General features: G+C 34.9%; 4 protein-coding genes across 7 annotated transcripts; 2 read left to right on the top strand and 2 right to left on the bottom strand.

Annotated features, from left to right (window-relative positions):
* Positions 1–605: 605 nt before the first annotated feature.
* On the bottom strand, positions 606–3833 carry LOC133788742 (triosephosphate isomerase, chloroplastic). The gene is made up of 9 exons (XM_062226332.1): positions 3493–3833; positions 2912–2938; positions 2543–2612; positions 2077–2200; positions 1753–1837; positions 1511–1643; positions 1195–1368; positions 1011–1093; positions 606–900 (listed from the first exon to the last, which is right to left on the bottom strand). Exons 1-9 carry the CDS (start codon positions 3694–3696, stop codon positions 844–846), a joined length of 957 nt encoding a protein of 318 aa, XP_062082316.1. The 5' UTR covers positions 3697–3833; the 3' UTR covers positions 606–843.
* A 339-nt stretch (positions 3834–4172) lies between these two features.
* LOC133788718 (transcription factor bHLH121) lies at positions 4173–7913 on the bottom strand. 4 transcript variants are annotated; one of them, XR_009873351.1, is made up of 7 exons: positions 7598–7913; positions 6998–7119; positions 6651–6778; positions 6077–6556; positions 5809–5991; positions 4862–4969; positions 4173–4592 (listed from the first exon to the last, which is right to left on the bottom strand). XR_009873351.1 is itself a non-coding variant. In XM_062226317.1 (6 exons), exons 1-5 carry the CDS (start codon positions 7693–7695, stop codon positions 5833–5835), a joined length of 987 nt encoding a protein of 328 aa, XP_062082301.1. In that variant the 5' UTR covers positions 7696–7913; the 3' UTR covers positions 4173–4969; positions 5809–5832. The 4 variants fall into 4 exon arrangements, 3 of the variants coding, with proteins under 3 accessions (XP_062082301.1, XP_062082305.1, XP_062082289.1); XM_062226317.1 differs by having other exon boundaries at positions 4173–4969; XM_062226321.1 differs by lacking the exons at positions 4173–4592; positions 4862–4969 and adding an exon at positions 5384–5582.
* A 2762-nt stretch (positions 7914–10675) lies between these two features.
* Positions 10676–14386, top strand: LOC133788710 (protein XAP5 CIRCADIAN TIMEKEEPER). Its single transcript, XM_062226294.1, has 12 exons — positions 10676–10900; positions 11045–11110; positions 11195–11259; positions 11421–11533; positions 12086–12161; positions 12260–12336; positions 12416–12477; positions 12572–12703; positions 12803–12856; positions 13342–13407; positions 13759–13833; positions 14123–14386. The coding sequence occupies exons 1-12, from the start codon at positions 10730–10732 to the stop codon at positions 14171–14173; spliced, it is 1008 nt and encodes a 335-aa protein (XP_062082278.1). The 5' UTR covers positions 10676–10729; the 3' UTR covers positions 14174–14386.
* A 7442-nt stretch (positions 14387–21828) lies between these two features.
* On the top strand, positions 21829–22269 carry LOC133795095 (dehydration-responsive element-binding protein 2A-like). Its single transcript, XM_062232570.1, has one exon. It carries the CDS (start codon positions 21829–21831, stop codon positions 22267–22269), a length of 441 nt encoding a protein of 146 aa, XP_062088554.1.
* Positions 22270–25732: the final 3463 nt, after the last annotated feature.

Genomic DNA, 25732 nt, shown 5'->3' with positions numbered 1-25732 from the left:
ACAAACAAGAGGAGCTGAAAGTTCACTGCTGTTTGCTGCAATTGAGATTTGTAGCCTGTGTATTGAGATAGCCAGAGTAAGAGCATTACTATGAAAAATATGGCCATTAAATGAAAAGATGGGGCTGAGATTGAGGACACAGTCTGACTCGTCCACCCCTGCTTCCATTGGGGACCTCTCCTCTTAGGGTAGAACCACTCCATTTTTTTTCCTCACTCGTTATCTCCAAATGTTGTGTTTAGAGAAGGGTTTTATATAAGATGTCAATACAAGCTTGGTTTGCTTTATTATGATTTAAATGCTTTGCTTTGGCACATATGCTTTGAGTGAGGGATCTACCTGACAAACTTTCACTTTGGACTGATACCCACTCAAGGGTTTGATGCCCACTTTGTACCCTTAAATGCAGGATTAAGCTAAAACTTTGGTCACTTTACTCATCGAGTAAAAGTGAACAAACAAGGGCAATGGCTGACAATTCCCACGTGGGATAGAGAGTTTGGGTCAAGAGGAAAGGTTTAGCTGATAGCACAAGTCTAAGGCTGTTAGCATATAACAGGCTGTGGACTGTGGTAGTGCTTTTGAAATCAAATAATTTGCTCACATTGAACCAGAAAATAAAAACCCTGAAATAACACTCCCAACCAACATATGTTGTTCAGGAATTATTTAAGCTCGTTGTGTTGTTTCATGAAAATGAAATAATATTTTGGGGAGGAAAACATTCAAAATTGATACAAAACCCATATAATGAAACTGACTCGTACTTGTACATTTCTCATACTATGCTTGGATTGAGTTCTCTTCCCTTATTTTTGCACTTGTAGGTAAAACAAAGTAAAACTAGGCAGCAACTTTCTTAGAGGTTACAGAATTTATGATAGTAGCAAATTCAGGACCCTGCAACAAAAAACACAAATAAAGAAATAAATTTTCTCCCTAAAGTTGTCACAAATTGGGAAAAAAAAAATATCTTTATGAAACTTCAAACATACAAATAATTATCGTACCTTTAGTGAAGCACCCCCGACGAGAAAACCATCAATATCTTCTTTTTTTGCAAGTTCAGCAGAATTTCCACCATTAACAGACCCTAAAACAAGAGTTGAAATCAATTGAATCATTAGCAAGTTTTATAAGTACATAGAATACATTGCAAAGACAAACATAACGGAGTTGTTTTATATAAATTACCTCCATATATAATTCTTGTTTTAGATGCAACTTCTGCTGACACATTGTCTTTGAGCCACTCACGAAGAGCTGCGTGCACTTCCTGAGCCTGTTCAGGTGAAGCCACCTTACCCGTTCCAATAGCCCATACTGGCTCATAAGCAATGACTATGTTATCCCAACTAGGCACTGCATCTGCAAAATGGGGACAATGTCTAAAAATGGTAAGAAATATTATTTTGATAATATAAATCTCTAAAATATGATAGCACAAATGCATATATATTTCCACATTAATAGATATTCCATGAGAAAGAAAAGGATCACAAAATTTTACCAGCATAAGCTTTCAGTTGTTGAAAGCAGACATCAAAAGTTTTTCCAGCTTCCCTTTCTTCTAATAGTTCCCCTATGCAAGCTATTACTCCAAGACCCTCGCTCAAGGCATAAGCCGCTTTCTTTCCTATAAACTGAAGGCAACAAAGGTTGAGTTTAATTCCGAGCACACGCCATCAAAGAGGACGGTCAGACATGTTCTCCAAGAGACCTCACAAAAACTAAAGTTCTTTAATGTATCACCTGATCATCTTCGCCGATAACATGTCTTCTCTCTGAATGTCCAAGAATAACCCATTTGGAACCAATATCCTTCAATTGTTCCACACTATACAACAAAATGTACATATTAATCGCTTGCAAGTTTAAAGTTGCACAAACATAAATATATTGGTGATTCTCCTAATGACTAAAATCTCTAGAAATACATCCTATCTAAATAATTGTAGAGGATAAACATAGATAGAATACTACATCAGCCTTATAAAACCCCCAGGAAAATATGTATTATGTTGTAATGAAAAAAAAGAATAACATGTTCTCCAAAAAACATCAGTAAAAACTAACCTGATTTCTCCAGTGAAAGCTCCACCTTTTCCAACCCAAGAGTTTTGGGCAGAAATCTCAATCCGATCAGTCAATGAGTTCTTCACCTGATCAAGGTACACAAAGGGTGGTGCTACAACAACATCTGTACATTTCACCCAAGGATAATCAAATTATTGAGAACTAAATAGTGAATTAGATGAAAATAAGAACAAACTTTTAAGCTTTTACTACTTAGGAAACACTAATCAGACAAACTATAGAAACGCACACATTTGATCCTTTTCAACATAACATAGAAAAGTCCAACGAGCCTAAGTAGTTAAAAATATTAATTAAGAAATTATCCAATATGTACAAACATAATTTCCTATTTTATTATTCTCCCGTTTGCATTTATGGAAAGATCTCACAAAATAAACAAAACCCAAAAACAAGCTTAACAATGCAGGCTATTAAAAATTGCAACATAATATTTTGAACGTACCAACATCAGCCTCCAATTTTGAACTGTTCAAATCAGAGACGAGCTTGGTGATTGAATCTTTTGTGCCGTTCTAAATAATAAAGGAAAAAAGAAAAAGAAACCATCAACTAATTTGTATCACTAAAGTAGAATAGAGGGCATATGCTAATAATATTGGTAGCATACACCTTAAAAATTGTGGTAAAAAAAACTCTGCTTTCACTTTCATGTTCTATTTATAAAGTAAGTATCTACTAATATCAGTATTATATACACTATTTTTTGAGGTATTAAATTTTACACAAAAGATAAAATGGTATAATGAAATTCAACAAAACCTGAATCAAGTTAAAGATAAATCAATGACATCTTTTTTAAGATAGTACTTACACACTTCCAGTTTCCACCAACGAAAAACTGCAAGAGAAATAGAACACTAATGAGAATATAGAAACATGAGAATTAAAAAACACCCAACAGTCCAAAATAAAAACACTTAATAGACCAGAATAAAAATTATGATAAAAACTGTCTAATTGCTTCAGAAAGATCTTGACAAGTTCATTAGTACATACATCAAACCATTATTAAGAGGGAAAAATAAAAGATTACACATAACTACAAATCTGAAGAGTTAGAACAAACTGCAGCAGGAAAAAAAAATGTGTTCCTAATTTGAAAATCAAATAGAAACATGCGCACTGCTTATTTTAGGCTTTGGTTTTTATGAATGCTTAGTTTATAAACACATTGATTTATTTTTATTTAATCTAACTACTAAAAATCCTTCTCACTACCAAAAAAACAAAACCTACGAATGAAGATTGAATCTTTATTACTCTCCTCTCACTGCATTTACATGAATACAAAAATAAAATAATTAATAAACTTTGAATAGTAAATCTAAGAATAAAGAATCAAGAATCTACAAAGTTATGTTTTTTTATTTGTGCTTGAATAAAAAAGAAGACCTTTCCGGTGCCGGCCATGGTGACGACGGCTCTAGAGCCCTTGCGAGAGGAAGAGAGGCGGAGATGGGAATGGAGGTGTTGGAAAAGGGATTGAGTGGGTGAGAGTGAGTTAGAGTGGTCGAGTTTGAAGCAGGAGCGCCGGAGACCGGAGAAGTTGGTGGGTCCCGCGAGCTGGGATGCCAGAGATGTGGAGGTTACCGCCATGGCTGACTTGATGATAAGCTTTTGGCTTAGTGTTTAATTCCTTTTTTTTCTTTGAGGTTGTTGGATTGGAGGGTTGAGTTTACTACTTTTGTATACGTTTGAAGCAAGAACACTGAGTGAGAGAGAGAGAGAGAGAGAGAGAGAGCTTTTTACCTGTGGTGCTCTGCTGGGGTCTTTATGATTATGAAAATGGCCATTAGCATAAAGGAGACATCTTTCCACACACGCATTCTAGCGCGTTAAACGCACGCCACCAAACCCTTTCTTTTCTTGAAATTAGTTGACATGGACATTAATTAATTAAATTAATTATTAGATAATGTGGTCATAAACTATAGACAGAATCTTATCTTCCGCACATATATATTAAAACTTCTCATTCTAATCCTTAATCACTCATCACTAAATTTTGTCATTATAATTCTCACTACTAAATTTTTTTCATTACATCTCGATTAGTAATTTAAACTAAGGGGGAAATCGTCAACTTTAGCTCAATTCTCATAAACCAAAATTTGGAATCCATAACCATTTAGTGGCCACATTAAAAAGTAAAAATCTTACTAATCACAAATTAGGGGGGTGATTTCACTTTTGTTAATAAGTGTTGTTAACGCGTTGGAAATGCGCTTGGAGTTTAAGTTTTTCCTCAAAATAATAATATCCAGTCGCTCACGGTTGCAGGTGTCGCTGTCCTTCTACGAGAAGGTGATCTATGATTTTCACACAAAACGTCGTCGTTTGTTGTTCTAGTTACCGGCAAGATAATCGTGTGGATCTTCCTCATTCTGCCACGTGGTGGTACAAGGTAAAAACACCAGAGTAGGAAGGATGTGGATGGAGTGGTGTGAATCTTCACCCAAATATGTGGTCAATGGCTTATGTGGATTGTGGACCTGTTTGTACACATGTTCGTCAAAGTTCAAATACCATTTTTATGGTCAAAATATTAGCTTCTTTTTTTTTTTTTTTTAAAAGGTTTATTTCAATTAATTAATTAAAGAACAAGGTGTTAGAGATGAAGGTTTAGATGTCTTTAAACTGTACTTGGTACACCAAACATCTAATGAAAACTTGGTTCTGTTCAATTGATCTAAACTGTATTCTTTGGCTTATTATCAAATGGATGTAAGCAAGCACAGACGAGAAAGACACATGAACAAACCTTATCAGCAGCTTTCATTAGAACACTCTCTGTGCATACCAAGAAACAGTTATTACTGTTGAGACGATGAGATAAGATTTTTGACCTTGGCCACCTCTTTTGTCCTTCCTGGTTATGTTCCAAAAATGACAAATTTAATGTAGAACAACTATGTATTTCATTAATATCTCTACTTGTGCTCTAAAACTTATATTTGGTCATCAATCCAAATCTCAAATGCCCATCATTTCATCATTGTTCTAACTTTGGTCCTTTATTTAGACAAACCCCACCACACACATCTTTTCCCAGCTTTCAAGTCCCATTTTTGTAGGTTTGTACTATCAAAGCTATCATTTATGGTCCTTTCACACCACAACATAACATACTTCTAACTAGCACTCTAGCCATACTTGCTCACCCTTTAGAGAAAGATTTTTGGATATTAAAACAATGCTATAAAAACTCCTACCTATACCCCATCTTATAGTTATTACTCTATATAAAGACTTCTATTAACTATAGAGATGACGATCTATAATATATTCCTGCCATCCTAAACTGGATATTTCTACCCGGAGTATATGTATCCAAATTACAAAGATCACAACAAGCAAATCAATATTGAGAATCTTCTCTCGTTACGTCATTGTTAATTGTGCATTTTAGCATTTACAAATCATCTCAGAAGCATAATCATTGTCAAGAACATTAGAATTCCAAATACAAACCACCAGTCTTGCTGCAGAGACCTGGAAAAATATCCAGGTTAACTTAATCAATAATAGCATAAGCTATGCACCTTAGTCATATATTATGCCGTTCAACTTAAAGTAAGACCGATTCAAAGAAGGTAAACAATATCAACCAATTAGGAGGTGCACATAAATAAAATATATAAGACTAGCAGGCAGTAGAAGTACATCAAAATGCGCAAGTTTGAAAAAGGAAAAGAAGAAAAAAAAAACCTGTTTTTGTTGTGTTCTTTGCCTTCAATCTTTTTTTCGGTTATTGGCCTTTCTGCTACTAACTATGCTATTAGATGAGCTGTCTTGTACACTTCGAGAAGAAGAACATCTACTTGAAGAACTTCTTTCAGTGATTTTGTTTTCCTTACTCACATATCTTTGAGATTGTCCTTGACCTGAATCCTGCAAATTAAATTATTAGAAAGACAGAATGACTCTGATTTACATTCAAGATGGTGCCAAACTTTTTATAAAATCAGCAACTGACCTGATCTGTTGCAGATCCAGGAGTCTTTAACTCCAGATTTGTTGCAACATCACTGGAATCCTCACTTTTTTCAATTTTGCTTTCCCCAGATGACTTATTTCTGGAATCTTGTTTGCCAGAAACATTGGAGCGACTAACTGGTTGAACAATTGGAGTTACATATTGTTGAGACTGCTGCTCAACCAGGGTAGTCGGAGTTATGTATGGAACAAAAGTTGAACAGGGGTTCGGAATGACGCCTGGATTCTGATTTCCATAATACGGATATGGCTGCATATGTGGATGCATGGGAATGGGCCCTTGAGGCATTGGCATTGGTACTGGATATGGGTATGAAGTTGGTGCCATGACAACTGAATGATCCATAGCAGCCCAGGGAAACATTGTTCTCACTCTTTGCTGACACTGAACGTTAAGGTTTTCAATGTCAGATTTGAGAGAGGTTTTCTCTTCTCTGAGATCATTTTTCTCCAGTGTCAACTGTTTTTAAACACAACAGATCGATCAAATCATATTAAATTAGTTCCAGAGATGTGAAACCATGTCAAAGAATGACAAAATATGAAAAGATCACCTCTCGAGATTCTTCATTTAGCATAGTATATTCAGCTTTAAGTTTGTCAACCTGCGATGTCAAATCCTTCAGCAATTGGATTGTGTCGGTTAAAATAGTTGCTTTGTCATTTTTTGGTCTATCAGGATCTGCATGTTATTTAGTCCCAGTTTTAGCAGCCAAAAGAAAATATCACAAAGATGTACCATAAAAGAGTTGCAACCAAATATGAACTTGGAAAACTAGAATTGTCAACAATAGAACCCCCAAAAAAACTCTGGCCAAAGTTTCTCAATTACTTTTCTTCAACCTCAGGCAAATGACCAGAGTTAACAACCATCAAAAAATTTAGACATAAATTTTCCTACCTAAAACACTTCCCAATTCGATAAAGTGCTCGTTTAATCGATCCCGCCTCAACTTCTCCCTGTCAGCCTTCTGAAGCTTTCTTGCAACTGTGCCATCCTTGGTTTCCCCTTCAGGTCTTTGGCTACAAAAAGTTGTAGATAAAATATGCATGAGAAACAGCTTTGAATAAGTAATCAAACACAAATACCAGTCTAAAAACCTAATTAGAAAAGCTTTGCCAACTTATTACCACTCTAGAGTTCTAAAAAGATGCATTTGAAACCAAATATACCAACTTATTCATACACCAAGAAATGTGCATAACACAGCTACAAATATGCCCAATCTAGATTGAAACCAACGACACATCATTGCTTTAATTTTTCAATACAATTGTTGTTTTACTCACTCAATCTTGTAAGAACTAAGAACAACAAAAGCAAGCATATGCCCAATTTTGACTAGACCGAACTATAATCAATACAACGAAATTGAGGATTCGCTATGACTAATTAAAACGCTACAACTAAACATACTCAAATTATTAGCGATAATATGCAGATTAGCGGGAAAAAAACTACAAGGCTCTATCGGTGATTCATATATCCATTAAAAGAAACCTGGAACTGGGTTGGGAGCGAACGGAGGTAGAAGGCAGGCGCGGATCTGAAGGTGGATTTGGGGACTGAATGAACTCGTCGTGTTGAAGCTGATTCATTAGGTAACGAGATAAACTGTTTGGGTTGCGCAAGTTGAGACCTTTAACGCAAGAGAAGAGCTTATCTATATCTCTTCCTTCTTCACCCAAAATCCTCGTCTTTCTTTCGCCGTTGTTCTTCTCACCGGTATTTTTAAACTCTTTTTTAATTAATGGATAGTTGGACGAAAATATCTACGCACACTTATGTTCTCCTCTTTTTAATGGCAAAATCCTGACATTAAAAAAAAATCTTGTCAAAAATAATAATAATAAATAAAATTCTTAGGGTTATAATAGACCAATAAAAAAACTCAATTATTTAGATAACATAAATTATTTAAAAAAAATATACAATCCAAATTCGTCTAAAGTAGAGCTCATTGATTCTCTCACAAAATTCCCTTTTTCTAGTATTCATTTTGAGAAATAGCACTATGGTGCAAATCAATATTTGAGACGAGAGGGAGAATATACCATGGATATGAAATCGTAGCAATATACCATATCTAAACTTTAGAGCTTAGTTTTGTAAGAGCACCCCCACCTAGTGATGCACACGGTGTTGGCTGGGACTCCCGTCCCGTCTTTATTTATCTATATTTATAATTCATGCCTTAATTTATTCTCTGTCATAAATTGGGTGGGGAATTTAAAAAACAAAAAGTAAAATTATAAATTATATGTATATTAAAATATTATATAATATTTATTATTTAAAATATTAAAAAAGTTATTACAATAACATATAAATATATATATATAATATATAAAATATTACAAAAATATATAAAAATTAAAATGGGGCATTGTCGAAGCGGAGAGTGTTATCTCCACCCCGTACCATTTAACATTCAGGGAATAAAAATTATCTCGTCCCCGCCCCGTTCCCCATTTAGACGGGAATTCATTGCCCCATTAGGGACGAGTCCCCTCAGAGCCCTATTCCAATGGGTAAAATGTGTATCTCTACTTCCAACAACTCATCTACTATATTCTTCAAAATATATCACCAAAACCCCCCAACTTTCTTTATCTTACACCATATTTTTAAAGTACACCATACAACTACTTCTCTATTAATTTATTTACTTCATTTAAATATTATATATTTAAATTTTTTTTATTAATTAAAATAAGAAAATAGAAGAGAAAGAGAAAGATAAATAATAAAAAAAATAATTAATTAGATATACAAAGAAAGAAAAATTAATAAAATAATGAAAATACAAATAAGGTTTATCCTTTCTCTTCGTGTAGAGATGCTTTACATCACCTGCTGAAAGGTGCTTTATGTAGTGATTCTTCAAATTTTTCAAGAATACTCTATTTTGAATGAGCTATTGGGAGTGCTCTAACAGCACTTCCAGAAGTATCTCTATGCTAATTTTTAAAATACATCACTAGGATCTTATAATATTTATTTTACATTAAATTTTTACATTGTGTCATATATCAATTTATTATTTTTTTTACATCATTTAAATATTTCTATTAATTATAATAATAGAAAATAATAAAAAACTAATAAATTTGGAAAGAGAAATAAATAAAAATGTTTAAAGTAGCTCTAGACATTCTGTAAATGTATTAGCTATGGTTGATTGTTATTTTTAATTATTCAATATCCTTAAACAAAATTTAAGGGGTCTAATCAAAAGGGAAGCCTTTGCTTAGGTAACCTAAACTCCAAAAGCATTTATTTTTTCATTTTTTTACTAAAATTTTACTTCAGACTAAACCGAAAGGCGGTCCTTTAGTTGGCCATTTTATGCTCTAAAATAGTTTTTAACTTTATTTCATAAATAATTACTTATATTTGTTTGGTTTGTGACGTAGGTATCTTATCGACATTTTAAATTGAAGTACTTGTTTCTTTTGGGGTAGCTTTCTTCTAATTTGTTATATTTGTGTTTTGACTTTGAACAATGTTCCAGCCTATCAAAATTAACTAGGTTTAATAATTATTATATATAAATTACTTTGTTTAATTTTCTAAGAGCATTTTTGTATGTTTTATTTTTACTAAAAAATGAATTTATGTTGGTTAGAGGAAATCTTTCCTCTAGTTTGTACTTTTTGTCATATTATTTCTGAATAATAATAAATTTATTTTTGACAAAAAAAAATTATATAAATATAGAGAATAAAATTATGAATATAAAGGAGCTCTAAAATAAAGCTTTGATTTAAAGGAGCTATTTGATGTTTATTTGAATAAATAACATGTTTGCTCTTGAACTCTCAACACAGTCAGACTGTGTCTCCTAAAATATATAGTCGATTAAAATTTTCTCATAAATTATTGAAACTATCAAATCGTGCCACCTGTTTCGATTTGTATAAAATAATTAATATTTTTACCCCCGAACTTTGACAATTACTATATTAATTAGAAAATAAGTTTGAGTATAAATATATTAATTATTTTATGCAAATCGTAATCAGTGATACGATCTAATAGTTTTAATAGTTCAGAAAAAAAAAATGTAACTTACCGTATATATTAAGGGACACAATGTGATAGTGTAAAAAATTCAGAAGACAAAAATACTATTTATTCTGTTTATTTTGACAACTTTCTCAGTAATTATAGAGAATTTTCGATTTTAAAAAATCTATTGGGAATGCTATAATAAATACGATATTAGGAAGCATATAACTTCAAATTTTCGTGACAAAAGGGGAGGCATAACCCACGTTCAAGAAAGTATGAGTATTTCTCTTAGGTTTCTTTTTTATTTTCAATCCAATTAAAAAAAAAAAAATATTAATTAGGTGAGTTTTAATTAAGTTTTATTATTAATTGAAAAAAGGGTCATTTTGCTAATAAAAGCTTTTGAAAAGCTAATTCTCTAATTAAAGTTTTCATAAGGCCATTTTTACAAAATACTGTAATCAACGGTCACTGATTACAGGTGCAGATATTATTCCGTAGACCGCGATCTACCCTATCACCCCCGTTAGTCTATTATACAAAATTGGACACTGAATGGCGGTTTTCTGAGTCGAATTTTCAATCGCGAGGGAGAAAAGAAAGAAAAAGGGAGTAAAGATGTCGGGCATGGGAGACGGGTACGTGGGCACGGCCCAAGACTCCGTCAGGATCCGAAGGCTCGAGAAGCAGAGAGAAGCGGAGCGCCAGAAAATCCAAGAGCTCAAGTCCAAGTCTGCATCAGAACAGGGCCAACCTGGTCTCCTCCAATTCGGCTCCAGTACCTCCGAGGTTCCTACTCTTGCGTTTTAGAAATTTAGGGTTTTTCATCGTTTACTTCCACTTCATTCAATGTTTGGTTACCGAGAAAGATGAGAAAACTGAGATTTTATAACTTTTTTTTTTGGTTAAACTTCTGCTTCATGTGTTTTTCAGATTCTTGAGACCGCGTTTAAGAAGGAAACTGTTGGTTTGGTTACGAGGGAGCAATACGTTGAGAAGGTATTTGTTGCTAATTAAGCTTTCTGTCTTTCTTTTTTTTTACAGTTATTAATGGATCAAGGGTTTTGTTGATATGCATTGCAGAGAGTTAACATTCGGAACAAAATCGAGGAGGAAGAGAAGGAGAAACTTCAGAAACTACAACAGGAGTGAGTTTTCGACTGGTGACTTTGCTAAGTTTGTGAAATTTATGTCAATTTTTTATTTTAAAAAAACATATTGTTTGATTAATCATCTTGAAAGTTTAGTTTTCTAAAAAAAAAGTCAAATTAAAAGTCATATCGCTTGATTTTGGTGTTCAATTTTTTAGGGAGGAGGAGCTCCAATTACAAAAGCGTAAAAAAAGAAAGATAAAAGGGACTTCTCGTTTGTCATTTGCAGATGACTTTGAGAATGGAAGTGAAGACGAAGATGGGGAAAACAGTAATCATCTATCTTCTCTCTCTCTCTCTCTCTCTCTCTCTCTCTCTCTCTTCCCGTTAAACCGTAGGAGATCAAAGTGAAAAGATATATATTGCTGCATCTCACACTATTATAGGAAGTATAGACTGTCTTATGGCTTTGTTACCCTTTGTGAAAAAAAGGACCAAAATGATTTAACAGAGAGTATTAAGCAAATAGAGATTTGACAGTACGTATTCATTACTTGTTTTACAAAGGTATTTATCTTGTTATTTTAATTTCGTTAACCAGGACAAAAATTCTTAAGATATTGGTTATATTGTGAAAACTAATGAGTTCTATTTGACAATTGCACTTTTTTTGTTGCATTCATTGGTGTTCACTTGTGTATTCTTGAATATCGATTGTAGTTCTGAATCCTTTGCCCTCTATTATTTGGGCTTGAATAGACGTTGGGTTCTATGCTGATTGATGATTACTCATGATTGAAAATTCTCATTGCTTTAATTTTATATGCTCGAAATGCATTCAAAACTCATGTTAATAAATTAGTTCATCACATTCTTTCTGCAGAAAGTTCCGACCCAGCGAAATTTCGAGCTAAATTGGGAAAAGATCCCACTGTGGAAACTAGCTTTCTACCAGACAGGTGTGGTATCTCTCTTTGTGTGTGTGTGTCTGTTGTCTATCTCTTTGTGACCTTGGGTCTAACATTTGAGCTTAGAGTTGCTGAGGATGCTGTTTCAGTGAGCGTGAGGCTGAGGAGCAAGCTGAGCGTGAAAGGTTGCGGAAACAGTGGCAACTTGAGCAAGAGCAAATACGAAGTAATTGGGTTATTACCTTGGTTTCTGGCCTTGAGATTTAAGATTTAATTTAGTACTGATTGAGCCCTTCTAATTTCAGATGAGCCACTTGAAATCACTTATAGTTATTGGGATGGAGCAGGCCATAGGCGAACAATCCAGGCAAGTATAAATCTGTCCAACTTAGATGGGTTTATCTTTTATGGTGTTCTCGTCTCTAATCTGTTTATCTTCATATTCTTATCCCACCATTCAGGTACGCAAGGGGGACACTATAGGAGAATTCCTTCGGGGTGTTCAGCAACAACTTGCACCAGAATTTCGAGAAATTCGGACTACCTCTGTGGAAAACTTGCTTTATGTGAAAGAAGATCTTATTATTCCACATGTAAGATTTTCATTTGTGAAAGTATTCAAATGCAATTCCCGCGCAAGATTTCTTTTTCTTTTAAACCAAGTGATATCTCTTGTTTTTGTGCAAGTACAGCAGCACAGTTTCTACGAGCTAATTGTTAACAAGGCTAGGGGAAAAAGTGGTCCGGTAAGAACCCTTTTTCTTTTCAAAATTCTATGTAGCATAATTGATATTCTGGTTGACGAGAACAAAGAAGAGCTTCAGTTTTTCTTTATATGTGTGTTTTTTATTTTTAATAAAAATTATATTTTCCTTGTAGTTAAGTTGTGTAGTACATTTTTGCATACAGGGTTTTGTTTTCAGTGGTAAATCCGTTCTCAAGTGTAAGATTCACTAATTTAAAAAATGGAAACAAATTGGAAATACTATTGTTGGTATATACTACATGCCAAATAGTTATATTGTAACTCTGCTAGTGAAGTTTTTCAATGTGTCATCCCATCCACTACAGTGACATAAAACTGGGTTCTTTTAAGCAAAACAATTCAGCGTTTCTCTCTTATCTGTTTGATTGAGCATGTTCTATTATTTCTTTCTTGGAAGGCGATCACTTTGTTGACGCTAGCTACTTATTGTAATGTCATTTGACTTGAACTGTTATTTCTTTACAGCTGTTTCACTTTGATGTGCATGAGGATGTGCGAACAATTGCTGATGCAACAATAGAGAAAGATGAGGTATATTTGTATTCCTTGTATCTTCTGTCGTTTGAAATGTTAGTAATTAAGTTCATGAAATTATTCCTTGAAATATATTCATATAATCATATGCTATTGTTAAATCTCACATCCTACTGTACCCGGGAAAATGTGCTTGCAATTGATATTGCTCTCTTTCTAACGCGCAATTTCTGATCATATGGACAACTTTTCTTTTGGGGAGTTCATTTTAATTGAACATTCTATTACCTAGATACTGTATTGATTCTGTCATAATGTTTTTATTTTGCTCAAAGATTCTGTCATATTGTTGGTACCCCTTTTTCTGGAAAATTCATTTGAATCATTTCTTTCTTGATCTTTCTGCAGTCTCATGCTGGGAAGGTGGTTGAAAGGCACTGGTATGAGAAGAACAAGCATATTTTCCCCGCGTCAAGATGGGAGGTATTCTCCTCTCTCTCTCTCTGAAATGAACAAGTACCGATTGTTGTTATTGTGAAGTAAATTCTTCTATATAACATAAACTAGAACCTATAATTAACAGCATTATATTTACTTAGAACTGGATAATGAGAATGATCCAAATCCAACAGGATAATGAGAATGATCCTAATCCAACAGATTCTTTGAACTTTGAACTTTATTCTAACTTGAGACTAATCTTGGTAGTGCACTTTTTTATTTTTATTGTTCTCATCGCCCTTTTTTTCTTTTTCTTAATCCATTATGGCAGATATATGATCCAACAAGGAAATGGGAGAGGTATACTATCCACGGCGACTGATTGATTAATATTAAGGACTTGGTTTTGCTTAGATTTTTTTTTTTATATAATTCTTTAGCTGAGTGTCATGTGATGCAGTTTTCAGTAGTAGTTCAACTGCACTTTAAAGAAAATGTATTTTAAGAGATTTTTGGACCAAGTTGCTAAGCTATACCGATACAGCGATACTGTCAACGTTATTTATTTGCATCTTAATCTTTTTTTACAGTCCAACTCTTTGATACTCTCTCTCTTTCCTTTCGTTTTTCAAAGGTTGTGTTTGGTTAAGTGAAATGAAAAATAATAATATGAAGGGGACCCTTGTTTGGTAATCGGTGATTTAACGAAATACAACTTTGATATCCTATGTTATCGATAATGATTATCTGCTATCTTGTAATTAAATAATATCTTAGGATTAAATTTGGTCAATAAGTTGCACATTAAATGGGTATATTTTCATGTATATAACAATGTACTATTTTATACTGATTTTTAATTTATTGGATACTCGATAACCATTATCGAAAATATAAGATATTATTTTATCTTGATTTTTAAATTATAGGGTATCCATTGAGAATATGTGATATTAAAGTTGTATTTTGATAAAACATAGAGCATTAAATAGGTAGGAATTTTAATACGACCAATATTTTGATTCTTGGTTTATTGCTAGAATGAATTTTGTGTGGTCCGGTGTGAGTATAGAATGAAATAGGTGGGTTCGAAGTTGGGGTTCTTGTTGATGTGGAGCTTGTTGCACCGTCCCCAAATTTTGCAGCAAGAAGAAGAAGAAAAGCTTATGAATCTATGTTTCTTGTTGTAAATCAGGTCTAAAACATTTTGTATTACTCTTGAATATTTAAATTCATGAATTTGATTTTACCCAATCCAAGTATTGTATCAGGATTTGAATAAGACTTATCCAATATGGGTATTGAATATTTGTTTCATTTTATTAAATTTGAGTTGGATATTATTCACATTGAGTTGATTTCTTAATCAAATATAGGTATTAAATTTAATAAGATCTAGGTTTGAATAAGTTTACTGTTTTTTAAAATTTGGGTTGGAAGAAAGCTTTATTGCTTTATTTGCAATGGATGTTAAGAATGTTAAAGTTACATTGTTCAAATTATAATGTTACTATGCTTTAATTTGCATATGAGGTTTTTCAAGTTGTTTTAGTTAGGGGTGTACACGGGTCGGATTTTTAGGTTTCGAGTGCATCGGGTTCGGGTTTTGCGAGTTTCGAGTTGAGGAAAGTGGCACCGAACCCGTTCCGAAATTTTCGAGTTTTGAGGTGATTTCGGGTTTCGAGTTTGGTCGGGTCGGGTTCAGGTGGGATTGGTCAAAAAATGGGTTTTGGGCCAAAAATGGGCCTGTGTAAAAAAAATTCAAAAATATCATTTTTTTGACACTTTTTGATTTTTTTTTACTTTTCACATGTTTTTTTTTAACTTTGTTGTTAGTTTGGTAATGTTGATTTTTTACAAATTGGATCTTGGTAATTTTTTTTTAAAAAAGCATTAATTTTTTCGAAAATTAATTTTTTTTAATTATGTTCGAGTTCGGGTCCCTTAATTTCAAAATCCGAACCCAACCCTAACCATGTCGGGTTCGGATCGAATTTCACCCGAATTTGATGGATTTTGCAAAAATTCGGGTTGGTCGGGTCGGGTTTTTCAGGTTTTCTGGGTCAAATGTTCATCCCTAGTTTTAGTTGCAGATGAAGTTTTTTATGTTGTTTTACTTTCAAATCGAGAAGTTACTGAAATTTGTATATGAATTTTTTTATGTTGCATTGGGATGTATAATGATGATTAATGTGCATAATGAGGTTGCTCTAATTGCTCAAATGTTGAAATTTGCATGTGAGATTTTTTAAGTTGCTATCGGTTGCATAAAATGATTAATTTGCATAATGAGATTGCTCAAATGCATATGTTGTAATTTACAAATTGATTATTATAAGTTATTCTAGGTTGCATAGCAAGTTGCTTAATGTGTTGTAATATGCATTTGAGGTTGCATAAGGATAATTAAATTGCATAATTAGGTTGCTTTAATTGCTCTAATTTGCATATGAGATTTTCTTTTTAAAGTTGTTTTAGTTATATGGCAAGTTGCTTAACATGATTTAATTTGTATATAGGAGGTTTTTTAAGTTGGTTTAATTGGAAATAAAGGTTTTCTTTATGTTGCTTTAGTTTCAAATTAGGTTGCTTAAGTTGTTGAAATTTGTATGAATTCTTTTAAGTTGCTTTAGGTTGCATTGAGTTGCATAAAGATAATTAATTTGCAAAATGAGGTTGTTTTAGTTGCTTAACATGCAGAAATTTGTATATGAATTTTTTAAGTTGCTATCAATTGCATAAAGATGTTTAATTTGCATAATGAGGTTACGCTGAATTTGCGAATGATTTTTTTTAAGAGTTTCTTTAGTTTGCATTTGAGATTGTATGTGTAACAACGCCCCATACTACAATCCTTTCAAACGATGACTACTTGGTAATTATTAAGAAAAATATCATAATTATGAAAAAGTTCAGTGAGGCTTTAGTAAAACATGCAATATGGGCCTATTTATTTGAAAAATAAAAGTACAATGTCTTTTATGCAAATTTAAAATAAAAGTGTAAAATCTCACTATAAATGTAAGAAAAACATAGATAAACTCCATAAAATGTTCCTGTTAACTAGATCATTTTCCATTCATCAGAGTCTCGCGACATACATACTCAAACCAAAGAACGCCCCATATCACCATGCATGCCAATGAGAAACCCTATTGGCTACCTGAAAAAGGGAAAATAAGGGGTGAGGTAAAAGCCCAATAAGGAAGTACAAACAATAAAACAAAGCACAACATAGGAGCATAAGTGATATATCTCATCAATTCTTAACATATTTTCCTTAAAGCAATAATTATTAACATATGTCATACCAAAACATAACCACAATAACATAAGTCATAATCATAATTATAAACATAGGATTACATAAAACATAAGCATAATCATACATCATGTGATCATGGCACGCCCATTGTCCATGTGACATCATACATTTCTACAAGGTAAATAGTAAAGCATAAATCGTTAAATCCTCCTCCCGGAGGTACTCAAGAGCTCTGGTCCTAGAATATCCTCGGTGCGTCCGCTTTATGAGTTACGTCATACCTTAGTAACTCATTTGTTGTATCGCGTTCAGCACGCTAACAACCTCTGCTTTTCATACAACATACAAGCACATATACAAGTAGCTCATCTCATAACAGAATAGCTCATACACTCACCATAAACTCATAAAAATTCTAGCTAACTTCCTTACCTCAAGTCCAAGCAAATTAAATAGCAGAGTGCTTCACAACGAGCCTAGACACAACCCAAACATTCGTCTCAATATCAAGCAAGACTAAGCATACCCAACAAACATACCCCACGTGTGCATGGGCTGTGCACATGTGGCACAAGTTGCATCTCAATCATAATCACAAAATCACACGTAAAACCATAAAAGAATAATCTCAATCTTACCAATGTAATCTCAACGAATGACAAGCAACAAGCATACATTTAATTTAAAGGCGTATTTTGAATGTAAAACTAAACTTGCATACGGCATGCGTATGTGGAAAGGTTCTTAAAACGCGCGTAGAAGTTGGTAGATTTTAGTCTCTTTATTTCTTAGTAATCTCATAAGATAAATAAATAAAAAATATGTTACCAACTTGGTTTATACCGTAATGCTACATTAAAATTGTACTCAAAATTTTAATAAAAGAGTTATTTTATTTTAGTTTCCATTTACCAAACATTAATTTCATTTATTATCTTAAATAAAATAAAACAAAATATAGTAACGATTTTCTATTTCTTTTCTCACAAAATAATTAATTTAATAAAATTAATTAGTATTGAATAATTTGGCACTCACTCACTTTACCAAGTAGATAAAATAATTTTTTTATTTAAATATTTAACTTTGTAAAAATAGTGATATCTCAAGGTTACCACATTACATTTTTTGTATGAGTCATAATTAATAGGTTTGGAAAATTCATGTATACTCTATTTTATTCAAATAAAGTTTACTTAGTCTCTTTTTAGCAAAATATAATGTCACTTAATTAATTATTTTACAAATAAACATTGCATTATTAAGATTGAGAATTTACATTTTTTAAAGTGTAAAAAACACGTTTTTCATGTATAAAATCTAGGACTTAAATTATTTGAGCATATAATTTATATTTTTAATTAAAAAGAAGCTTTCTTTCAAGAAACTAAAAATTCCAGCAAACATTTTATTATACTAATTTTAACAATTCCATTTGTAAGCATTTAAAAAAAAATAGTTTCTTTCTCAAATTATAAATAAACAAAAAAATCCGCATGCATTTGATGAAGGAAAAATACATATTTTCATGTGAAATGTACCCCTTTTGCTTGTCTTTGTTTTAAAATGTGAATTATAAAACATGATTGGTTCTCTTACAAAATTATATATATTTCCATAGAAGGCATAACAAAATCAGCAAGCATAAAATTGAAACACATGCTTATATGCTCATCACACCACATTTAAACATGCAAAACTAACAACCATAACTCAAACAAGTCTAGATCACAATATACACCCACGGCCAAAACCCCTATCATGACTTTAGCATCAATTTTTACAACTTTTATAATAAGACAGAATTATCTCTCTTTAAATCACTATGCTCCATTTTAATCTTTCATAAAGATATGTTCAAATAATTAAATAAATTTGCATAATGCTTAACATGCTGAAATTTTTATGAGTTTTTTTAAGCTGCTACTGGTTGCATAAAGATGTTTAATTTGCATAATGATGTTATAATTGCTTAACATGCTGAATTTGCAAATGACTTTTTTAAAAAGTTTTTTAGGTTGCATTGGGTTTCATTAGGTTTGCATTTGAGGTTGTATGAGTTCCATAAGATTGGAATTTCCAAATGAGCTTTTTAAAGTTGCTTTAGGTTGCATTTAAAGTTACAATGGATTTCATTAGGTGCATAAGGTTGAATTATATGAGTTCTTAAGTTGTAATTAGTTGCATTAAGGTGTATGGGCTTGTTGTAACACTCTGCTAACCCAGAGACGTTACCGTGTGTGTTTAAAGTTGTGCTTAACTTGTTAAGCGAGTTGTTTAGACTCAAAAGTGTAATTTAAATAAGATAAAAGTCCATGTAATAAAAAATTTGGATAAAGAGGGTTAACTTTTTATTATGATTGAAAATGGGTTTACATGGGATCCCAAAAGTTGATTAAAAACACAATTACAAATTACAGTTTTACAAACAGTCGACCTAAGTGACAAAATTCAGACTTTTACATTGAGTCCCTCAACGAATCTCGACCGTGGCGACCGAACAGACTGAACATGTATGCACCGCTCCAAAGCCCTCTAGCTCATGGCTAGTCAGCATTCACTTCGCCTTTACCTGCACCATAGAGCACCCGTGAGCCAAGGCCCAGCAAGAAAACTCCACAAGGCATAACAAAAGTCCTAATATGCATGTATAACACACTTCCATGATCAATAAACCATAAACACGTATGTGTTATGTAACATCCTACTAATCCAGGACCATTACACTGTGTAATTAAAATAGTGATTAACTCTCTAAATGAATCATTTGGACTTAAAACGTGTAATTGAAACTAACACCAAGTTTAGGTATTTAAAATTTTTGGTCAAACAGTAATCGTTTCATTAAAAAGGGTTTGAGCTTTTACACGGGATCCCAAAAGAGTTTATAACTGTTACAGACCCAATGTGAATACAAAAGGCTGCCCTAAGCGGAAAAATCAGGGTCCAACCCTAGTTCCAACAGATACCCTCGGCCGTGGTGGTCGAGCAGGTCGCATATGTACACTCCGCCCCTGAAGCTCTCATTTCCTTTCCTTTACCTGCACCATATAGAACCCGTGGGTCGAGGCTCAGCAAGAAAACATAATCATGCTCATAAGCAGTTAATCAACATTGCAGAACCATAATTAACATGCCTAGCAGTATTAACCATACTCGTGCATGTATTTAACCACATAAGTGACTATAGAGTCACACCGGGGGCCTATTGCCCTATTCCCATCTAACCAGCCTTAGAGCTAGCCCTTCGCATCTTGCACTTTATTTTCCAAGCGGCCATAGGGTCTTTCAAGCGTATATCATGCTTATGGGTTGGTTTTACCACATCGGCCTGCATTCAACACGTTGTTGCTGCAACGCCCTACTACCTAGGGACCATTACGTTGTGCATTTTAAACAGTGCTAAACTCGCTAACCGAGTCATTTGGTCATAATCGTGTAACTAAGTGTGATTAACGATTTAGGATTAAATTTTTTTGTTAAAGATACAACATTTCACTATAACGTTTATTGTATATGTTGGGATCCCAAAAATATATTTTAAAGGTTAATTACAATAAAATATTTACAACCAGCCGACCTAAGCGGCAAAATAGGATTTACCCCTAGTTCCTCTTTAAACCCTCGGCCGTAGCGGTCGAGCAGCCGCATATGTACACATCGTCACCTAAGCTCTCCAACTCAAGGATAGTCCAACTTTCTTTTGCCTTTACCTGCACCACATAGCACCCGTGAGCCGAGGCTCAGCAAGAAAACTCAATATGCTCATGAACAGGTAATAACATGTCACTGAATCATAATAAGCATGCCTAGCAATAATAGCCCTGTTCATGCATGCAAGCAAGTCCAAATAAGTGATTGTGGGCCCTGCCCTCCTGTATGGATGACTATCAAGTAAATCCTAATTGAATATCAATAATGATTCTGATAATCATGCTGAGGCTTACAGTCCAATCAGATAAGTGACCATGGAGTCACGAACTTGGGTTCCACACCCTAACCAGATAAGTGACTATGGAGTCACGAACTTAAACCAGATAAGTAACTATGGAGTCACGAACTTGAACCAGATAAGTGATTATGGAGTCACGAACTTAAACCAGATAAGTGACTATGCAGTCACGAACTTGGGCTCCCCACCCTAAGCCATGTGACATTACAGTCACCTGAGCCTTTTGGCCCTGGCTCTAAGTAACTAGCCTTTAGACTAGACAAGCGCTTTTGTTCTCATTGAACTTAAGGTCGGTCAAGCATTTCATACTTATGTTGATAATGCTTATTTCGATTAGATCTAATCTTTTCGTCCCTGCATTTATTACGCTTATGCCGCTCTTGACTCATAGGTCAATTACATACGACCAGTGCTCAGTACTACTGCCAAACTTGACTAATTAGTCACAGCTTCACAGTCAATACTAACACCTAGGGGTGCACATGGGTCAGATTTTTGGGTTTCGGATGCATCGGGTTCAGGTTTTGTGGGTTTCGGGTGGAGAAAAATGGTACCGAAACCGATCCGAATTTTTTGAGTTTTTTCAGGTTTCGGGTTGTGCATGTTGGGTTTTTCTGATTGGGCTGGGCCTTTTGGGTTTTGGGCCGAAAAGCCCAATTTTGTAAAAATACCATTTTTTACACTTTTTTAATATTTATTCTCTCTCTTGTGCAACTTTTTCTATGTTGTTGTGTATACCATATGTAATGAAGTGTACTGTAGACGTGGGTTTTTAATGTTAATTTTCAGGTTCATTTTTCAAGCCAAGTCTTAAAACTCAATGGAACCAGTTGATGTTGAGATAGAAAAGGTTTTGACAGAGTTGTCTTGTGTTGATTTCAGGAGCAAAAAGCCTAGGAAAAGAAGAAATGGAAGTGAATCAGTAGTGGATACTCTAGCACAGTGGAAGAACAACAATGATCAACTTTCTTCATTAGAAAATGGAAAAGGGAACCTCAAATCTCCTGCTAAAGGCTATAAAAAGGGTTGTATGTGTGGAAAAAGAGGTCTTGAAAACTTAGATTTTTATTTCAGGAGAGTTAGACAAAGGACGTGGGGGAAGTGGGTTGCTGAAATTCGAGAACCCCATAATGGATCTACTAAGTCTAATCAGTTTGGAAGCCGACTTTGGCTCGGTACTTTCTCCACTGCCATTGAAGCTGCTACGACTTATGATGAAGCTACCAAAGCCATATATATATATATATATATGCTCATATAATTTGAGGTAAACTACTAAAAATAAAATACCCAAACCAAAACTAAACAAAGTGCTCGGCTCGGGTTCACTCACACAGTCACTGGGTCTGGGAGGAGACGAGGCTGGCTGGTGGTTGCGTTGTGGCGGCGAAGGGAGGAGGTCCCTGTTGGTGGCTGGTGTGCTCCCTGCGCGGCTGGCATGCTCTACGACTACAGGAGGGAGGATCCGAGGATGTGGTGGGTGGGTCTTTCTTGACCGTGCGTGAGAGAGAAGGGGGGCTGGTGTGAGTGAGGGAGGCAAGAAGAGAAGAAGAGCTGGTGGTGCCTGGTGGTGGTGGAGGCGGCTGCTCTTGCTGAGTGAGGGAGGTCGTGCGTGAGTGAGATTGTGAGAGTAAAAGAGAAGAAGAAAAGAAATAAAGATTTTTTTAGGGTTATCTATTCTTCTTATTTTTAAGATTTTTTTTTTTTAATATTTTCGGTCGGGTTCATATGTACCCCGAACCCGAAATGACTAAATTTTAAACCCGAACCCGATCCGACATATGTCGGGTTCGGATCGGATTAAGCTCGAAATGAATAGGTTTTTTGAAAATTCAGGTTCTCGGGGTTCGGGTCAAGCGGGTTTTGCGGGTCAAATGTTCACCCTAACACCATTGACGATTTTGACTATGGAGTTAGTTCCACTCACAAGTAAGCAATGCAACCAAGCATATATCATATGTCAAATGTCCAAATACGGGGCATTCAGCATGCTTACTCAACATTCACTAGCATAATTGTAACGCCCTTGTTACCCCAGGACAGTTACAGTGAACGGTGAACCATAAATTTAACTCGCTACCCGAGTTCTTTGGTTAAAAACGTGCTTCTAGGTATTATTAACAGGCTAAGGTGGAAAATCAATCAAAAGGGAAAGGATATATTTTATTTAAAACATAAAACTATTCATGGGCCCATAAAAACGTTTACACGTTATTTACAACTCAAAATGGTCATTACAGTTTCAAATTTACAAACCCGTCGACCTAAGCGTCAAAAATAGGGTAAACCTCCTAGTTCCTCTGAGAACTCCTTGGCCGTGGTGGTCAAGCGGCCGCATATGTACACAGCACCACCTAAGCTCTCCACTCAAGGCTGGGTGAGCTTTTCTTTCCCTTTACCTGCACCACATAGCACCCATGAGCCAAAGCCCAGCAAGAAAACACAATATTGCATGAATATAATATCAACAATGATCATAATAATCATTCAGGACTCTCAGTCCAAAATAAAGGAGTGACAGTTGAAAAGTCATTAAGGAGGGTTCCATTCCCTTTATCCATGTGATGATAGGGTCACCTGGGCTTTACAAATAAGTGATCCTTTCACTAGCTTATCAAGATAGGTGCTCGATGAACTAGTCACCAATATAACCTACCGCATGACCATAGAGTCACAACCATGGGATTCCGCTCCCCTAGCCACGTGACAAGCAGTCACCTAGGCCTTAGGCCCTGGCTTTGAGTAACTAGTCCTAGACTAGTCAAGCGCTTATAAGTTTCATCGACCTTAGGGTCGATCTAGCATTAATGCTCCTAGAGTCATTCAACGCTGATATCGATTAGATCTAATCTTTTATCGGCCCTGCGTTCATGACGCTTATGTCGTTTCTGACTCTCAGGTCAGTAATATGCGACTAGTGCCGACCCTGACTAGTCAGTGCCATACACAAATAAGCAAGATTTTCTAAGCATTTAATATGCAATCAATGCCCACATTTAACAACCAGCATGCCTCTATAATAACCTCGCATGTCACATATAAGGTGTAGTTTTCTTACCTCTGGTTCGAGTGAGAATTAGTATAAGAACGACCCTTGAGAACGATCAACCTTTTAATTCCTTGACGGTCACCTGGTCATAACCAAATATGGAATTCCTTCAATAAAATGAATAACAAAGGTTCCCGAACCAAAACCTAGCCTCCGAGACATCGAATCCTACTAAACCAGGTAGTAGGATCGATCCCGAGGCCTAAGGCTTGAATCCCCAAGCCAAAAACCCATTTCTGGCCAAAATGCCACTAAGGGCCACGACCCTCCCTGGCCATGTCGCGGCCCGCCCCTCAAACAGAGGTGGCCTCCCTTCAATTCCTAGCACGAGCCGCGGCCCTCCCTAGCCATGCCGCGGCCCTTCAGCCTCTTCCTCTCCTTTTCTCAAGCTTAGGCCGCGGCGCTCCAGAACAAAGCTGCAGCCCCACCTGAAACTCAGTTAAAAACCATGTTTTCCTCCCTTTGAACTCAATCTAAAACCTCTATAAAACTCCCCTAACATCACCAAGCAAAGCCCCCAATTGCTACCACAACATACCCACCATGCAAGCATCAAAACCCAAATGAACTTCCTCCAAAAACTTTCATTAATTCTCAACTTAATACCTTAAATTTCACAACTGAAAACCATAAGAAAAACAGAGCATCACTAAGGTTTCATGGATGAAATCTTACCTCAAGTTCAAATTATGATGCTCTTCAATGGTGGAACACACTCCCAAGCTCTCAAGACTTATTCCCCAAGCTTGAATCCTCAAATAAGGCTCAAAAATCCAAAGAGAAAATGAGAGAAAATAGGTACGGGAGAAGGCTTTTCAATGCTCTGTTTTTTCCCTTCCTAGCTACTGTAATCCCCTGATTTCTCCGATGTGGTTTAATGGCGGGATTAGTTGGCCGAGAGGGCCATACTTGTTTAATTAAGCCATTAAATGATATTATGCATGTATATGTGAATTATATTATAATATGATGTGAAATGCATGCATGTGGGTCCACATTTAAATTACAGGGGTGTGATGGTAATTTGGCCTGTTGAGGGTATAATTGTATATTTGTATGCATGTCGGTGATATATGTTGAGACCACATTATAATGTGGGTTTGTTCGAGCTATTCGGCATGAGACGATCCTGGATTACTAGTTAGCGGTCTGGTCATAACAGGTTTAAGTTCGAGGCTCAGGAGGAGTCTCGGGGTGATTTTAATGATTAGTGCGTTACCGGGTATTAGAGGGTAACGGGATATGAATTATTGGTGCTTGAGATTATTGAGAATAGCGGAAATTGGAGAGCGTTAATTATGATTAACGAGATAGGTTGGAAAGGACAAATATGCCCTTAGGATCCTTTAAAAACCCTTAATTGACCTAGGGGTATAATGGTCTTTTTACCCCTAGGATAGATATAAACCCCTTTATGCTGTGAAGTAGAGAGAAAAACAGAGCAAGATTGAAGCTTACCCGTACCTTCTCCTTCATCCATTTTCTTTGTGATTTTTGGTGATCTTGTTGAGGATTCAAGCTTGGGAAGTACACCTTGGGAGTTTGGGAGAGTGTTCCACCATTGAAGAGCATCACAACCTGAGTTTGAGGTAAGTTTCCAGCCATTAGTTTACTGGTATATATACTCTGTTTTGGTGTTTAGTTTCAGCTCATGTTTTTGTGGTGGGTTGTTGGA

This window comes from Humulus lupulus, chromosome 1, assembly GCF_963169125.1.
Source record: "Humulus lupulus chromosome 1, drHumLupu1.1, whole genome shotgun sequence".
In the NCBI taxonomy this organism is placed as follows: domain Eukaryota; kingdom Viridiplantae; phylum Streptophyta; class Magnoliopsida; order Rosales; family Cannabaceae; genus Humulus; species Humulus lupulus.
This window is presented reverse-complemented; position numbering and strand designations above follow the sequence as displayed.

Coding starts and splice junctions, on each gene's coding strand:
- LOC133788742 (XM_062226332.1), bottom strand. CDS start 3,696: ATGGCGGTAACCTCCACATCTCTGGCATCCCAGCTCGCGGGACCCACC. Junction 2,201..2,542: donor AAAATTGGAGGCTGATGTTG/GTACGTTCAAAA, acceptor TGAAATGTACAG/ATGTTGTTGTAGCACCACCC. Junction 1,369..1,510: donor ACAACTGAAAGCTTATGCTG/GTAAAATTTTGT, acceptor CCCATTTTGCAG/ATGCAGTGCCTAGTTGGGAT.
- LOC133788718 (XM_062226317.1), bottom strand. CDS start 7,695: ATGAATCAGCTTCAACACGACGAGTTCATTCAGTCCCCAAATCCACCT. Junction 7,120..7,597: donor CGCTCCCAACCCAGTTCCAG/GTTTCTTTTAAT, acceptor AACTTTTTGTAG/CCAAAGACCTGAAGGGGAAA. Junction 6,557..6,650: donor TAAATGAAGAATCTCGAGAG/GTGATCTTTTCA, acceptor GTTTAAAAACAG/TTGACACTGGAGAAAAATGA.
- LOC133788710 (XM_062226294.1), top strand. CDS start 10,730: ATGTCGGGCATGGGAGACGGGTACGTGGGCACGGCCCAAGACTCCGTC. Junction 11,111..11,194: donor GGGAGCAATACGTTGAGAAG/GTATTTGTTGCT, acceptor TATGCATTGCAG/AGAGTTAACATTCGGAACAA. Junction 13,834..14,122: donor TCCCCGCGTCAAGATGGGAG/GTATTCTCCTCT, acceptor CCATTATGGCAG/ATATATGATCCAACAAGGAA.
- LOC133795095 (XM_062232570.1), top strand. CDS start 21,829: ATGGAACCAGTTGATGTTGAGATAGAAAAGGTTTTGACAGAGTTGTCT.